Source organism: Penicillium alfredii (assembly GCF_028826965.1).
Source record: "Penicillium alfredii strain IBT 34128 chromosome Unknown utg000009l_segment0_segment0, whole genome shotgun sequence".
In the NCBI taxonomy this organism is placed as follows: domain Eukaryota; kingdom Fungi; phylum Ascomycota; class Eurotiomycetes; order Eurotiales; family Aspergillaceae; genus Penicillium; species Penicillium alfredii.
In genome coordinates, this window is record NW_026622706.1 from 1827932 (window position 1) to 1844516 (window position 16585).

At 50.8% G+C, this 16585-nt stretch overlaps 5 protein-coding genes across 5 annotated transcripts; 3 read left to right on the forward strand and 2 right to left on the reverse strand.

Annotated features, from left to right (window-relative positions):
• Positions 1 to 362: 362 nt before the first annotated feature.
• NUU61_006602 (uncharacterized protein) lies at positions 363 to 5472 on the forward strand (the record flags this gene model as incomplete). The annotated part of the gene is made up of 11 exons (XM_056657129.1): positions 363 to 1245; positions 1296 to 1347; positions 1404 to 1420; positions 1479 to 2049; positions 2116 to 2199; positions 2249 to 2308; positions 2364 to 2553; positions 2605 to 4035; positions 4095 to 4498; positions 4553 to 5178; positions 5249 to 5472. 11 exons carry the CDS (start codon positions 363 to 365, stop codon positions 5470 to 5472), a joined length of 4542 nt encoding a protein of 1513 aa, XP_056509929.1.
• A 3476-nt stretch (positions 5473 to 8948) lies between these two features.
• On the reverse strand, positions 8949 to 10111 carry NUU61_006603 (uncharacterized protein; the record flags this gene model as incomplete). Its single annotated transcript, XM_056657130.1, has 3 exons — positions 8949 to 9083; positions 9173 to 9840; positions 10084 to 10111. The coding sequence occupies 3 exons, from the start codon at positions 10109 to 10111 to the stop codon at positions 8949 to 8951; spliced, it is 831 nt and encodes a 276-aa protein (XP_056509930.1).
• Positions 10112 to 10330: 219 nt separating this feature from the next.
• Positions 10331 to 12545, reverse strand: NUU61_006604 (uncharacterized protein; the record flags this gene model as incomplete). Its single annotated transcript, XM_056657131.1, has 2 exons — positions 10331 to 12281; positions 12340 to 12545. 2 exons carry the CDS (start codon positions 12543 to 12545, stop codon positions 10331 to 10333), a joined length of 2157 nt encoding a protein of 718 aa, XP_056509931.1.
• Positions 12546 to 13771: 1226 nt separating this feature from the next.
• Positions 13772 to 15679, forward strand: NUU61_006605 (uncharacterized protein; the record flags this gene model as incomplete). The annotated part of the gene is made up of 1 exon (XM_056657132.1): positions 13772 to 15679. The coding sequence occupies one exon, from the start codon at positions 13772 to 13774 to the stop codon at positions 15677 to 15679; it is 1908 nt and encodes a 635-aa protein (XP_056509932.1).
• Positions 15680 to 16239: 560 nt separating this feature from the next.
• Positions 16240 to 16577, forward strand: NUU61_006606 (uncharacterized protein; the record flags this gene model as incomplete). The annotated part of the gene is made up of 2 exons (XM_056657133.1): positions 16240 to 16472; positions 16511 to 16577. The coding sequence occupies 2 exons, from the start codon at positions 16240 to 16242 to the stop codon at positions 16575 to 16577; spliced, it is 300 nt and encodes a 99-aa protein (XP_056509933.1).
• Positions 16578 to 16585: the final 8 nt, after the last annotated feature.

Below are 16585 nucleotides of genomic sequence, written 5' to 3' on the forward strand. Positions count from 1 at the left end.
CCCGATGCTCTTTTAGGTATCCGAATCTGATCAGTAAGCTGGCTGTGCCTGATGGTCGCATCCAGCGTGTCTCCAGGTTCCACCGATGAATTTAGTATGGAGATCCCGCTGGCTCTTGACATCACGACTCGAGGAGCTACCAAATAGGTACCCACATAATCCTTAGACATCAAGTTGCGAGGTACTGGCTTAGGCTAGTAGGTTTCACAGCATGTGCACATGGATAAATGCGGGAAACTTGCCTTTGTAGCTCTTCTCTTCCAACCTCTCTTGACCTTCGCTCTCTTGTAGTTCTTGCTTCCACACCAGCCCCGTTACACCCCATGTCTTCTAGGCCTGGATGACATCCAGCATAACAAGCAATGGCCCAACAAGACGAGGACCGCGAGACGAACCCGCCCAGCTCTTCCCAACATGATATGGAACGCGGCTCACAGTCCAATCACGAGGCAACACCCGAGACAGAGGAAGATGGCAGAGAATTGTTCGAGCAGATGCGTCCCGAGGATCGAGCCGAGCTGTCTCGCATCGCATCGAACTTCCCCCGACACCGCGCCACTGACTCTGGCGTTGGAATGGGAGGAATGGAGCGCATCGATACGCTGGAAGATGTCGAGCTAGGCGATCCGGTTCTGAATCCCACAAGCGACCAATTTGACCACTACAAGTGGGCTCGCATGATGCTCAAGCTGATGGATGAGGAAGGCGTGCCTCTGCGCAAGTCGACCGGCGTGGTGTTCGAAAACCTCAACATCTCGGGCTCGGGTTCTGCGCTACAGTACCAGAATAACGTTGGATCGGTCCTTCTGGCGCCATTTCGGCCGCAAGAATACCTTGCGTGCGGACGATGTGTGCCCCAGAAACAGATTCTTCGCAATTTTGACGGGGTCCTGAAAAGCGGCGAGCTGTTGATTGTCCTTGGACGGCCTGGGAGTGGCTGCTCAACGTTCCTCAAGTCTCTCTCGGGTGAATTGCACGGGTTGAAAGTTGGGAAGGGGTCCGACATCCAGTACAATGGCATACCCATGGAGAAGATGCATAAGGAGTTTAAGGGGGAGGTGCTGTACAACCAGGAAGTCGATAAGCACTTCCCTCATCTCACCGTCGGCCAGACGCTGGGGTTCGCCGCTGCGGCTAGGACTCCGGAGAATCGATTGAATGGGATCAGCCGGGCCCGCTATGCTAAGCACATTACCCAGGTGGCAATGGCAGTTCTCGGCTTGAGCCATACATACAATACGAAAGGTGTGTTAGGAGCTCACCGTGGGCAAATATTGAAGCTTATAATTTTGCAGTTGGCGATGACTACATCAGAGGTGTTTCGGGAGGTGAGCGGAAGCGAGTGAGGTATGCGACATACACAAGATATTTCCTCCAATCCTGTCACTAATATCTGTGTTTAGCATTGCTGAGATGGCACGTAAGTTGCCCATGGACACATAAAACCCGCAAGGACTTGACCTAACACCTAAGCACAGTATCTGGAGCACCTGTAGGAGCATGGGATAACAGCACTCGAGGCCTGGACTCCGCCAGCGCACTCGAGTTTGCTAAGTCACTGCGTGTTTCTGCGAATTTGACAGGCAGTTGCCATGCAGTTGCGATCTATCAGGCCTCGCAGGCGATATACGATGTCTTCAACAAGGCCATCGTCCTCTACGAGGGTCGAGAGATCTTCTTCGGTCCATGCAGCCAAGCAAGAGACTATTTCGTCGATATGGGCTGGGAATGTCCCCCGCGCCAAACCACTGGCGATTTCTTGACGTCGGTCACGAACCCACAGGAGCGGACATCCCGGGATGGGATGGAAAACAAGGTCCCTCGCACACCCGACGAGTTTGAGGAATACTGGAAGAAAAGCCCCCAGTACGCTGCTCTTCGGAAAGAAGTTGCACAGTACCGCGAAGAGTATCCGCTGGGAGGAGCTGCCGGCAAAGACTTTGGAGAAACCAAGAGGCAACGTCAGGCGAAACATGTTCGACCAAAGAGTCCCTATGTCATTTCGATTCCGATGCAGGTTCGGCTGTGTGTGAAGAGAGCTTACCAACGGTTTGTCATCTACCCATGTCTGTGCTGCTCTGTATGGCTAACTGATATAAACCTGGTATTTTTTAGCATCTGGAATGACAAACCTGCGACATTGACAACAGTGATCGGGCGCATAGTCATGTCCCTTATCATTGGGTCAATCTATTTTGGGTATGTTGCTTTTTAAGAAAATTCAATATCCATTTGCTCATATTTGCAGAACTCCGAATGCATCTGCGGGGTTTCAGAGCAAAGGCGCAGCGCTCTTCTTTTCCGTTCTGTGAGTCTTCATGGCCTAGAATTTGAAGGGGATATCATGTTCTGACACCTTCTAGGATGAATGCCCTCATCAGTATTACCGAGATCAACTCGCTCTACGACCAGCGACCGATCATCGAAAAGCAGGCTTCCTACGCTTTTGTCCATCCATTTACCGAGGCACTAGGGGGTATCGTCGCAGACATACCCGTCAAGTTTGTGTCGGCCGTCGTGTTCAACATCATCTTTTACTTTCTGGCCAGCTTGGTAAGTATGAGGCCCAAACGCTTTTGGTAAGAAACTAATATCAAACTATAGCGATACGAACCATCTCAATTCTTCATTTTCTTTCTCTTCACGTTCCTGAGTACTCTCGCCATGTCTGGTGTATTCCGGACATTGGCGGCATCTACGAAAACCCTTGCCCAAGCGATGTCAATGGCTGGAGTACTGGTCCTCGCCATCATCATCTACACCGGGTTTGTGATTACCGTACCCGAGATGAGCTCCATTCCATGGTTTAGTTGGATCCGGTGGATCAACCCCGTCTTCTACACCTTCGAAGCGCTCATCGCCAACGAGTTCCACGGCCGACGCTTCGCATGCTCACAGTATATCCCGGCATATGCAGACCTGAGCGGAAACTCCTTCATCTGTGCTGTACGCGGCGCGGTGGCAGGCGAACAAACCGTGTCTGGAGACGCCTACATCGAAACCCAGTACACGTATACGTACGCGCACGAGTGGAGAAACCTGGGCATCTTGATCGGTTTCTGGATTTTCTTCATGGCGCTATATCTCATCGCCTCCGAGCTCAATTCTGCCACCTCCTCGAAGGCCGAATACCTGGTCTTCCGCCGAGGCCATGTGCCTGCGCATCTGCGCCATCTTGAAAAGGCCCAAGGTAGCACAGGCTCGGCCGAGGTGAGCCAAGCACCGAAAGAATCAGAGGGCGAGAGAAATACCTCTGTCATTCCGTCTCAGCATGACATCTTCACCTGGAGGAATGTCTGCTACGACATTCCGGTCAAGGGTGGCCAGCGCCGACTCTTGGACAATGTCTCTGGCTGGGTCAAGCCTGGGACTCTCACGGCTTTGATGGGCGTGTCTGGTGCCGGGAAAACGACATTGCTTGATGTGCTCGCAAAACGTGTTTCCATTGGGGTGGTCACCGGCGATATGCTTGTTAACGGAAAGCCGCTGGATGCCAGTTTCCAGCGAAAAACAGGCTACGTCCAGCAGCAGGACCTCCATCTCCCTACAAATACTGTGCGAGAAGCTCTTCGCTTCAGTGCTATACTGCGTCAACCGAGCACCGTTTCAAAGAAAGAAAAGCACCAATATGTCGAGGAGGTGATTGACATGCTTGGTATGCAAGATTTCGCAGATGCAATTATCGGCACACCTGGTGAAGGCCTGAATGTCGAGCAGAGAAAACTTCTGACAATTGGGGTTGAGCTGGCTGCCAAGCCTGCACTTCTCATATTCCTTGATGAACCCACAAGTGGCTTGGACTCGCAAAGTTCATGGGCGATTTGCTCTTTCTTGCGGAAGTTGGCTGGCCACGGCCAAGCTGTTCTCTCGACCATTCACCAGCCGAGCGCGCTACTCTTCCAACAGTTTGACCGTCTGCTGTTCCTCGCAAAGGGAGGAAAGACCGTTTACTTCGGCGAAATTGGAGAGCAGTCCCGCATTCTCCTGGACTACTTTGAAGAAAATGGAGCGAGGGTCTGCGGCTCATCTGAGAATGTAAGTATTGGCTTGTATCTCCCCAGTTCGGGAAATGGCAATGCTAACAAGCCCCCTAGCCCGCAGAATACATGCTGGAAATCATCGGTGCTGGTGCTTCCGGCAAGGCCACAAAAGACTGGTCTCAGGTGTGGAATAACAGCCAACAGACAAAGGGCATTCAAGCCGAAATCGACCGGATTCATCAAGAGCGAGCCTCGACAGCCAACACCGAAGAGGGTGAGGCTCAGCATAGTGAATACGCCATGCCATTCAGATCTCAGCTGTGGCACGTCACGCATCGCTCGTTCCAGGGATTCTGGCGCGAGCCATCTTATGTCTGGGCGAAATTGCTGCTGGGGACGCTGTCATCGATCTTCATTGGGTTCACCTTCTTCAAACCCGACAGCTCTTTGCAGGGATTCCAGGATGTCTTGTTCAGCGCTTTCATGCTGACTTCGATCTTTTCAACATTGGTGCAGCAGTAAGTCTAGCCTTGAATCTATTGGATTCTACTCAAGTTGACTGTATCTGCCAGGATCATGCCCAAGTTCGTGGTCCAACGCTCTTTGTATGAAGTGCGGGAACGACCTTCGAAGGCCTATTCATGGGCAGCGTTCCTGATTGCCAATGTCATCATTGAAATCCCATACCAAGTGCTTGTCGGAGTCATCGCTTGGGCCAGCTACTACTACCCAGTATACGGAGCAGCGCAAGCATCGCAACGACAGGGCCTGATGCTGCTCTTTGTGGTGCAGTTCTACATCTTCACATCCACATTCGCATCGCTGGTGATCTCGGCCCTACCCGACGCAGAAACCGGTGGCACCATCGCCACCCTCATGTTTATCATGACTCTGACCTTCAACGGTGTTATGCAACCGCCCAGTGCCCTCCCTGGGTTCTGGATCTTCATGTACCGTGCCTCTCCACTAACATATCTGATTTCCGGGATTACCGCGACTGGACTGCATGGTCGTCAAATCCACTGCGCTGGCGCCGAGCTGAGCGTGTTCGATCCGCCGACTGGACTAAGTTGCGGCGCATACCTGAACCGGTACGTCCAGGCTGCTGGTGGACAGCTGTACAATCCAAACGCCACGAGCGGCTGCGAGTATTGTCAGCTGCGGAATGCGGATCAGTACCTAGCCGCTAGCAATATCTGTAAGTTAATCCCTCGCTGCTTCACCCATGCAAATTACATTCGAAGATGTAAACACTAACCTGGTTATAGTCTACAACGAGCGCTGGCGCAACTTTGGCCTCGGCTGGGTCTATATCGGGTTCAATGTCTGCGGCACTGTTCTGCTGTACTACATGTTCCGGGTCAAGCACTATAACCCGACGTCTCTGGTGCGAGGAATTTGCCGGGGCGCCTCATTTGTGTGTCGCGTGTTCAAGCGGCGGTCCGGGCAAACGCCCAAGGGGAAGGAGGCGGATAATGGCCGGTTGGTGTAGGTGTATCAAAGAAGTGTAGCTGCTAGATATCATTGTATGTTTGTCCTTAGCAATCCATTCATGATGCTTTGTGGGATTCTCCAGGCAGCAATCTCTTGCATTTCTTTGTGCGGGAGCTTGGCTTCTCTCTCTATTTATTTGTCTTCCTCTTTCTCTCCTTCCTCTTCTTCTTCCCACCGCACTCTCCTTCCAGACACACTCCCTATTCCCATCCAAGCTATGGGATGGTGGCATGAGATGGTGAATACATAAAAAGGGTGACTTTGGTGATTATGGCCTCAAAGAAAAAATCCCATTTTCATTAGTTTCTTGATATGGAATCTGAGAGGTAAAATTCGTGCACCTCCCTCCGAGCGAGGCTCAACACTAATATTGGGAAGCAAAGCATCACCAAGAACTGTTATCCTGCGAGACTTGATAAATATACAGACTGCTATCTGACCCCGCCTCACCTCTTCCTCACTGGAGTCACTTTCGACTACGTGGCTGAGATTGCCATGGATACAACAACACACTGTCAGCTACCTCCCAACACGCCTCTGTCCTCAATGAAACATACAGACGTTCAAATACTCCAACATGTCCATGGATATACACATAACTGTGTCATTCAACGCAGAATGTGACTTCGGCTGATGCTTCATATATATTATTTGTTGACAATCTCTGGACCTATGAAGACCAGCACTACGCCAACGCTTCTCCCTCTGTCCCTTCAATAATCCAAGTTCAACACAATGTAACACTAAGCTGAACCCAGACAACCTTCAGTCCCTACAAAACCACTTTCTGTGACGCACACTACCTCATTATCGGCGAGAAATCCATTGTTGGGTTGCGCCAGATGTTCTGGATCGAACAACGTTGCCGAGAGATCTTCCCTAGACGCGGCATGAACCTTTCGGTGGACTAAATATCGTCCTTGCAGGCGACTTCTTCCAACTTCCACTGGTGATTCAACGGTCTTTCTACTGCACCGATAGGTTGATGTCTCAAATTTCATTGAATCGACAAGAAAATGGCCCCAGTCTCCCCTTTTTTTCGTGTTCCTCGATGACATTTGTGAAATTACGGGAAGATGACGTTGGGATCCACGTCTCGACATTGGCCTCCCCATTTCAAGGTCTTTACAGGGTTGTGGAATAGACTCCTGGTCTCATCAAAGGTACAAACGTCCTCAAGAATGAAAAACCCAGATTCGCTTTTAACTAACTAACAATTCAGCACCGATCGGAACTAAAGGCAAAAAATCCTGCGTTGTCAATCCAATATACCTGCACATCCTCTGCTTCTTTCAGGTCAGGAATTATACAATCCTCTCACATGAGACTCGCCAGACTTTCTCGACTGATCCTGTCCCTCACAACCGCGGCTTGGATGCCATTCCCTGATTACCATTGTCCTCACAACCTGACCCATGGGAATTGGACACCCTGCAATCAATCTGGGCAATATTGCGTCTGCTCCAACCCCTTCTTCCAGCAGCATTTCTTGCTATCTGCTGGGTCCGATGATTGTGCTTCTGTCTATAATGGCTGGAGTGTGTTCACCTCGTGGATTCTCTGGTCTATTGTGTCGATGGAGCCGGAAATTGCATGGGAAAGTGTGGCTCAAATTGGTCATATATTGAACAACACAATTGAGAGTGTGTCATTTGTCTGGGGGTGTTACCTCGTGGATCCTCTGGTCTGTTGGGTCTTGGAAAGAGAGCCGAGAAAGGCAAACGCAAGGCCAAATTCATGAAAACGACTGGGTGACTGGGTGTTGTCTTATGACTCCCCCTATCCTCGATTCAGAGGCATACTGGAGCTTCCAGGGTTGATCATTCGCTTTTCCTTACCCATGGGCATATGACAATCTGCTGGATTCGGAATACGCTACAAACACGAAATGACAGAAACCCAACCACATGTTGAAGTCGGCTCTTGGTTGTCTTGCATTCCAATCGCTGCAACTGCTTTTGCTTGGGTTCTCTTCCGGTGATACTCGACTGCAGCAAGGGTATCTGCCTTTTAATGGGCTCAAAGATCGAAACGAGTTCCAGTGGTTTCAGGTCGACTTGAATTTGACTTGCTTCGTCCTACAGGTCAGGTCACATTCTTTTGAAGAGGAAATCTGCCCTTCTTGTCAACCTGGAGAATGCTTCATCCTAAGCAATTGTGGAAATGCCAGTCCGCCCGCGGTGGTTTGAGGCGAGCATTTCTTTCTTTATCTACTACGCTCATTCATGCCCTTGTTCGAGAGCTCTTTTTCAAGAATTTCTGGCCGAAACACCCCGGTGATGAATCGACCTTCGAAACAAGCCATGTCAACGATGGCATGGAAATGTCAACCCAAAATTCCTCCAGCTCAACCAAGCTGGTTGCCCAGAATTTTCGCGGAAGACGCTGGCCGAATATCTTCTCACCTACTAGCCGAGATTCGGTTTGATCGAGATGGGTAGCGACGTCGCCGACCTACAAAATAGCCCTGGAGAGACAATAAGGTCAACGCTAAGTCGAATGACCTACACATGAACTGGGCAACCTGCATAAAAGGGCTAGGGAATTTGAAGGGGTTTTTTTTAAATAGCCATGGATTCATTGATTTAAATCTTTTTTAATTTTGGTTTTTTTCTTAAGAAAAAAAAGCAAAGACATAGTTCGATGAGGCAGTTTCAATATATATATTTCGTAGGCCTGACCAATTTCTATATCAAATGAAGCATTGCGAAATCGGTTATAATAATTTGATTTGTTGGTATTTACAGTCGTTAGACTATTCATATAAGATCTGAAATAAATTTCGACTTAAAAATTTATCTCGATATGAAAAACACAGGAGGCCAGGCCTAATGTTTACACACTACGTAGGAATGGTTCTGTGTGTTAAACATAAAAGGTTTGACTCTTCCGCAACAATAGCATCATTGGTCTAGTGGTAGAATTCGTCGTTGCCATCGACGAGGCCCGTGTTCGATTCACGGATGATGCAATCTTTTTGGACCGACGTTTTCCGCCTTTATCCTGGGGATGATACCTCGGCATGCCTTAATTTTTTCTTCTTCTTCATTAGTTGAATTTTTCTCTCGATAATCTACGTGATCAAATGAAGAGCAATAAAATAAAATGATGGTTCATTCAGTCGTGCTACCGTAAAAATCAGCCATACCGCACTACTTAACCAACTCCACTAGAAGAGATCATGAAGATCCCAGAGATAGAAGATGCCCGACCCTGACAGTAGTAAATGTCGGCACAGCTAGCAGGTCAAAAAGGCCACAGGCCTCGACAGGATAACCCCAAAAAAAGCAGGGAGTGTAAGGAAAACATTGGGGTATTATGCATAAGACATCAAATCGGAGATAGAAACGCCAGAACGCTGGAGATGAGAGCAAATAGACGAAAAAGAAAGAAGCAAAAAGGGCGAGATGGCCATAGTCGAGCCTCGGTATGGATACTCGAACAATTCCCTCCGAGTCATAGACTTGCCAAAGCCTAGGAGACTGGGTTGCGCATGGTGATCAAGGCATTAATGACATGGCCGCTCTGCCATCCTTGCTCGGGTAGAGACTCGGACTCTTTCAGCATGCGCCCGAGATAGGCGATTCGGACACGCTCATGCCGCGAAAGCTGTAAGACGACCAAGAGAAAGATGTGAGTAAATGGACAGAAGGGATAAAGTGAGTGAGAAAAAACCCTACCTCTGCTTCCTGATGGACCTTGCGAGCTAGAAAGCCCACGCTCTGGTTTTTGCCGATAGACAGCATTAAATCGGGACCGCCACGATCACTGAGACGAGCCTGCACGCGGATCAAGTCCCGTTCACTGGTTTTACCCTTCTCGTCGCGGCGGCGCTCAATATCCCGGGCGATCAACTCATCGGCCGAGGCGTCATCGGTGGCCAGATTGCCATCGGAGAGGCTTCCGGGATCGAGCTCGTCATGCCCATCTCCGGATAGCTTAGGACCGGGGAGTATATTTTCGGGATCGCTGACAATACACTGCGGCAGCCGGTAGAGAACGCCCTGCTCGTCGTAGCAGCCCTCGCAGAGATCGCCAGTGGGGACGGTAATGCCGGCGGCATCGATGATGCTCTGTGCGGTGGGCGTGTCGCCTGCGTGCAGCAGCGAGATGGCCGTCGACAGCGCCGCCCACACCTCAGGGCGGCCGGTCACGCGAGTCTCGAAGAACTCGCAGCGTTCGCGGTCCAGCTGTGCGCGTGTCCAGGTCTGTCGCTTGCTGTACCAGACATGCGGTCGCAGCGGTTGGTTGTAGTGCTCGCCCAGTGGGAGGTTGGGCGCGCGCCGCGTCCGTCGTCGGCCGGCATGTGTCGGGACTGGCGGGTCGCTGTCGGCGCGAGAGGTTGGGGGACTGCCGTCCTCGGTGACTTCGCTTTGATAGTGGGGATGGTCGCCGTTATGCGACGGGACAGACGCGCAGCAGCCCTATCCAGCAAAGAAAAGAGAGAAAGTATCAGTGAGGGAATTGTGCTTATCTGGGGGATCGACCGGTCTTGCGAAGAGGGAACTCGCCGCTCGTGTGACAGCAAACAGTGTCTCACTGTGTGGGAGACAATGCGATCCTCAACCAGCCAGCTGATCGGGGATTTTGGGGGATTTCATCGACTCACCATCTTGCATGCGATTAGGAGGCTCCATAGGCGGAGGAGGGGAGATGATGTGAGAGGGGGCGAAGAGGAACTGTGGGTCAACGGTGATCTAAGCTTTGCGGGCCCTCCTGACATTCAGCAATCGGGCATTCCAGCGTTCCATTTGCCTCGATGCAAAAGATTGTCAAACCACACTGCTGCAGTCCGTTTTGACCGTGTTACACTGGATTGCTTGGTATTTACAGAGAAGTATATGCTGAATTACAGACTATTCATCATCGTCATCGTCATCGCCAAAAATAGCCTTGAACAGTGCATCATCAGGCCGTTGGGCTTCGAGTGCATCGTTGCGCTCAGGTTCCACTGGTGGCCGAGGTGCCGCAGTCGCAGAATCAGATTCAGCGATAGAATGGCCCGTCGACTCCATCATGAGCCGATTCATAATATCACGAGAGACCAGTTCCTTGGGCCCATCACTTGGAGGTGCACCGGCTTGGAATCGCGAGCTCGGTCCCTGGTCGGAAGTTCCGGGCGGTTCTCCAGGGTCGACTTGAACATGCGCCGGTGGCTTAACATTAAAACGCTTGCACAGCAGGCGAGCCGGATAAAACGAGACAGTGCTACGAGTCATTTGACCGAACATGCCGACTTTTGCGGCTGCCACCGCGGGATCATCGGGCTTCTCTGCGGGTCGGCCGAGAGGCGAGTCGGCTGAATCCGGTGCATCGGAAGCGACCTTGGGTGCAGAAGATGCTGACGTGAAGCGGGATGCCATGACCCCAGACATGGGTTTGAAGACCTCGGCAGCCCGAGCAAACTCCTGCATTTCCGCCACCCAATCGTCGGTGCTGGATTCGGGCAGTCGGTCTGGCAGCGTCTGGCGAAGCCCTGCCCGGACTTCAAGGAATGTCCGGTAACGCGCACGTTTTCCTTCGTCTTCTGCGTAAGGCATCCACCCGCTGACGGCCCGAGTCAAGGCTTGGACGGCAAATTGCTTGTCCAGCTTTGGGACAAGGCCCCATAAATCCTTTCGTTTCTCCGACTCAGACAGCCCATGCCCTTTGGGGCCTTTCTCTCCCAGAGCTTGAGGTAAATTGGCGTTTCCGGTTAATTTGACAATCCGTTCTCGCGCCTCTGGGGTCATCCAGTCAAAGATGGATTTGCCAGGTAATTGGGTTTCGCCCAGAACTGCTGCTCTAGAGCTTGGATTGAGTGACGATGCTTTAGCAGCATCAGCAGTAGAGAGATAATTCGATGTGTCCCGTTCAGTCGTTGGTTTCTTGGCCGATTTCCAGCCCTCGGGGATTTGAGGCGGGTCGTATTTCTTCTCCTGCGACACAGACAGGTCCGAAAGAGCCTCGGCCAAGATGAAACCATCCAGCGGCAGTCGACCATCGCGACACTTCCGAAATCCTCCTGTACCCCGTGCGGCTGCTACCTTCTTTGATATGAAGACAGGCTTAGCCCCGAGTAGAGGATTGGACGAGGCGATTGTAGGCCTTGTGTCGTCTAGTTTGTCTTTCTTCTTTTTCTTCTTGTCTCCCCCAATGGTCCTGCTATATGAAATCTGTGGGCCTAGCGAGTAGGGGTCCTCGTCGTCCGACCCGGTATCGTTCAGGATGCCAACGCCGAATGCGCCCCGCCGGGACTCTTTCGGTTTCGACGGTTTAGATTTCTCCTGGATGGCTAGTCGTCCACCAAAGAATGAGTCGGTGCTCTTGTCGTCGGGTTTCTCGTGTGTAGATGTGTGAGAATCGCCGAGCCGCGCCTCTCCTTCGAAACCAAGCCCCTTGTGATCCGTTTTGCGGACCAAGGCAACCATTGGCGGATTATCAGGCGCAAAGAGATATGTTTGATCGGCAGTCTCCCCGTCAACGATGTCATCGAGGTTGGCCTTGCGGCGCACTTTGGGCCCGATGCCTTGACCTTCCCGCCAGCCCATCTTCTTCAACAGCTTCACACCCATGGTTTCGCCGCCAGTCTTCAAAATATCCATAAGCCCAGCTCGCCGGGTAGCGTCCGTCTCAGTCGAGCCAAACCCGGCATAGCCATCGGCTGTTTGTAGTTGTCTTGATTCCTCCTGCTCGCGTAGATCTTCCTCGTCCATAAAATCCTCGGGCCGTTTTTGCACTTGTTTCATATTGCGCGCGCGGTTCTGGCGAGACGAGATAAACGTCGCGGGAGCCCATCCTTCTTTAGATCCGGCCGTGTTGAAATACCTAGAAATGATTTAGCAGCTGTGCGCAAGAGCTCCGCTGTGAGAGAGTAGATGCTCACCCAGCACTGAACCCACCTGTGAAGGCTCCATGGAGACGCTTCCTCCCCCGCTCATCAGTCACCTCCTGCTTCCACACCGGCATGTAGGAGCCATCATCACGGACTGACTCGTCGAGTGGCGGTAGTGGGGTTCCGTACACGGCGTATGGTGACTGCTGAGCCTGAAGATCAGCTTCGAAAGTTGCGCGTGAGCGTTTTGTGGTCATTATGACTAGGCTAGGGACGAGTCACCCATAAGGGACAAGTCAAAGGTCATGTCAGTAGCATGACCTGCAACTTCACGCGTGAAACAACAGAAAAGAAGCTTGAATCATTCCTCACCTGCGGAAGAAGCTCGATGCCAAGGTGGGATTAGTAAACACTGACTCATCGACCAGAGTCACCTGACCTTCTAGATACAATGTATAGTTGCAGCATCGGAATTGATTTCTCTTCCATTTTCCTCTTTATTCCCTCTCAGAAGTTCTTTGAGTGAAGAAAGGTTGAGCTTGGAATAGTCAGGACCCCACCAGATTCTCGGAAAATGAGCCAGAGGGGGCCCGAGGAGGCCTTCTTATAAAAAGTCAGCTTGATACTTGACTTCTTGCGCCAAACTTGGTATCCAGGTTACTTGAAAATACTGAAACAGAGAAGGCCATTCATTTTTTATCAATGGGATTGTCCAACTGTACCGTTGGTTTCCTCTCCCACCAACATAAATCTTCCTTGAAATCGGCGCGTTTTACACTTTCCTCAATATAAATACCGAGAATAAAATACAGACACATCCTATTGTGCATATAATCAGGCTGAGAAACCCGAGAATACCTTGGAGAAAAGATCCAGCTAGACGAGTCGGTGAGATTCCAGATTTTTTTCCCCACTGGTGGATACCACGGTGACTTAGTCTTCACATAGCCCTAGGTGGATAGATGTGGAAGGGGAGACGGCGGGGAGGGGAGACTCAACATGGAGCATTTGTGGCTCTAATATAGAGATTGTAGATGATAAATTCCATAATATACATGCCTTTTCTAGGTCGAATCAAGTATAAAAGTACGCATACAAGGCCAAGTGACGCACAATGATGATTTAGCTCACATACTACTTATGTAGAATACGGCCAATTCTTATAGAGTGAAGGTGTGACGAGCTATGTTCTCTTCAGATATACTTAATGAATCATTTATACAAATACCCAGATAATTTGAGGCATCGAATTATGCCTCGTCTACTTGGGCGTGGAAGGACCAAATCTTGGGGTGTTTGTCCGTTTGCTTGCCACGGTCCTTTCGTTTTTGTCTTTCTCTCCCCCATGATGATTCTCTTTCCCTCATTATAGTGCTTCAAATTGAAATCTCATCCCCATCCATTCAATTCGCTGCAGGTCTTAATTCTAGTTGATCCGACACCCGGAACTTGTCTCCGGCGAGACCCGGCGACTTTGTCCAGAATGCGTTGCGGTCTGCCAGGAAGCCGCAAGTCATTCTACCTGCTCCTAGCTGGGATAACAGTGGGGATCTGCCTCATCAATTTGGAAATTCTAACAGATTCTTCCGTGATTCGTCCCCCGAAGCTCACGCTATGGCGCCCATTCACCCAATCCCCGCCAGGCCAATATGCAAATGATACGCATCCCATCACTGATTTGATGAGAGAGTCGAGTCGCCGGTGGCAGCAATACGATGAAGGTCGCTCAACAAGCTTCCGTGGCGCCGTAGTCAAATACCGACAAACCTACGGACGACACCCTCCGCCGGGGTTCAAAGAATGGTATACATTTGCGCGAGAGCACGGGGTGTATCATGTCGACGACTTCCAGCAGATCAGCGGAGACTTGCGACCCTACTGGGCGATTCGTCCCCATGAGATTCGTCGGATGGCAGCTCGGTTACAAGAAAGTAATGGAATCGCGGGCATCCGGATTCGAAACAAGCAGGTCTTCTTGAAGACGGATGGCTGGCGGGCTGAGACATTGGTAAAATCCATCAAACGACTTGCCGGATACCTGCCAGACATGGATATTGCGATGAATGTTATGGACCAGCCTCGAGTATTGGTTCCTTATGAGGTTATCCAAGAATACCTCCATGCCGAAGCAGCTACAAGGAATATGCCCAGTGAAACGCAGAACCAGTTTACTTCTAACATGAGCTACCTCTATGAGGATCAGGCCGGGGTAGACAAAAGCGGCAACCCGGAGTGGTTTTCTGTCGCTGGGAAACATTACATGGAATATGCCAGGGACGCTTGTCCTCACGATTCTCCAGCTCAGGATCTCACAATGACCTCTGAGGATGCCGATAAGCTCTACAAGTCATCACTCGGGGGTTTTGTTGCTAATTTTACCGGCTCATCGGATCTCTGCACTGTGGGATCCATTCTTGGAGACAAACACGGTTTTCTGTTCTCTGCTTCCAGCAACACAGTCTCAAGAAAGTTGCTCCCCGTGTTCAGCGAATGCAAGACCAGTGTCAACAATGATATCCTCTTCCCTGCCAACATGTATTTCTTGAAGGACCCTCGATATCAGTACGACCCGAGCCGGGATGTTGAATGGCACAAGAAGAACGATTCTATGATATGGCGCGGCGTCACATCAGGCGGGGTCCAGCTTGCAGATAACTGGCAGCATCTACATCGTCAGCGCTTCGTGCAAATGGCCAACGGCACTGAGATGAACTCACAGACAGTCTCAATTCTCACCGAAGACAATCAGAAGAACTTCCACGAATTTCCAGATTTCTTGGCAGGGAATTTCTCCATGGAGCATTTCGATGTTGGCTTCACCGAGGCATGGGGCTGCATTCCGGACTGCTCGTTCTACGAGGGAGTGTGGACGTATAAGGAACCCAAGGAATTTGCGGAGCAATTCGAAGCAAAGTATCTGGCGGATATCGATGGACACAGCTTCTCTGGCCGATGGCGTGCCTTCCAGCAAAGCAGATCCCTGGGCATCAAGGCAACTATCTTCCGCGAATGGCACGATTCCCGTCTCTTCGCTTGGACCCATTTCGTTCCAATGGATAACCGCTACGACGACCTCTACGCACTCATGACCTACTTTCTAGGCCTGGATTCAACGGTTTCTTCTGGAAGTGATGGACATGTCCCTGCTCCCAAAGTCTCTACGCATGACTTTGAGGCCGAGATGATTGCCACCCAGAGCAGGGAATGGGCACAGCGGGTGTTGCGGGACGAGGACCTTGACATTTACTTGTACCTTCTCCTACTCGAGTATGGACGCATTCTTGATGACAATCGAGAGCATATGGGATATAGCGGCGACGGGAGCGAGCTGGATGATTTCGATGCTCAACACCCTTTTCCTCCGGCAGTACAGCTGCTAGTTGGTGGCTGAACTGGTATCCATAAATGTTAGTATGTTGACCCTCTTTTGTTATGTTGTCCTCCAGCTTAATTTTTGTATGATATGCATGTATTCATGTCCTCATATCAAGACTGCATGGATTAAACTGTGTTTCCTTTTCAATGTTCGAGGATGAGTATCCATCTATTCAATCCTTTTGCAACATAAACCTCAATCCTGTTGACTCAAGATGCTTCGGCAGCGAACACGTTTTGTGGATAATTCCAACAATTCTTCAGCATCCACTGTCCTCCACGAAACATCGGCACCGGGATTGCCGGCGAACTATTTACTTCATCCACGTGCTTGGCAGGACCCACGCGTGGGGATATGCTTGATCTCTGCGAATAACAAGTCCGATCACCGATCAGATCGCCAAACTCAATCTCGCTTGTGAAGAATCTCTGATTTCCAGGTTTCACACTTGTAAAAGCACAACAAGACCGGTTTGGGGCGGCAGCCCTATCCCGGTAGCCCTCGCATAGGCCTGAAAAATATGACAAGCTCTAACCCGGCCTCTTTGAGTTTCCTCTCGAAGAGTCATAACTGCCATGTTTCTTCGTCGATTTCTTGGCCTGGCCGCTCTCCTCGCGAGTTCGGTTACAGCCGTCGAGCTTACGGGTTATGAATATGTCGTTGTGGGCTCTGGAGCAGGCGGCAGCCCGTTGGCTGCTCGACTTGCCCTCGCTGGTCACAAAACCCTGCTGATTGAGGCAGGCGACGACCAGGGAAAGAACACCAACTGTACCGTGCCAGCCTTCTCAGTTAAAGCGTCCGAGGACGAGTCGATTTCTTGGAACTTTTTCATACGCCACTACGCAGACGATGCCGACAAGCCCGAGACTACAAGACCACCTACGAGACACCTGCCGGGACCGAATATACATGACTGCACCC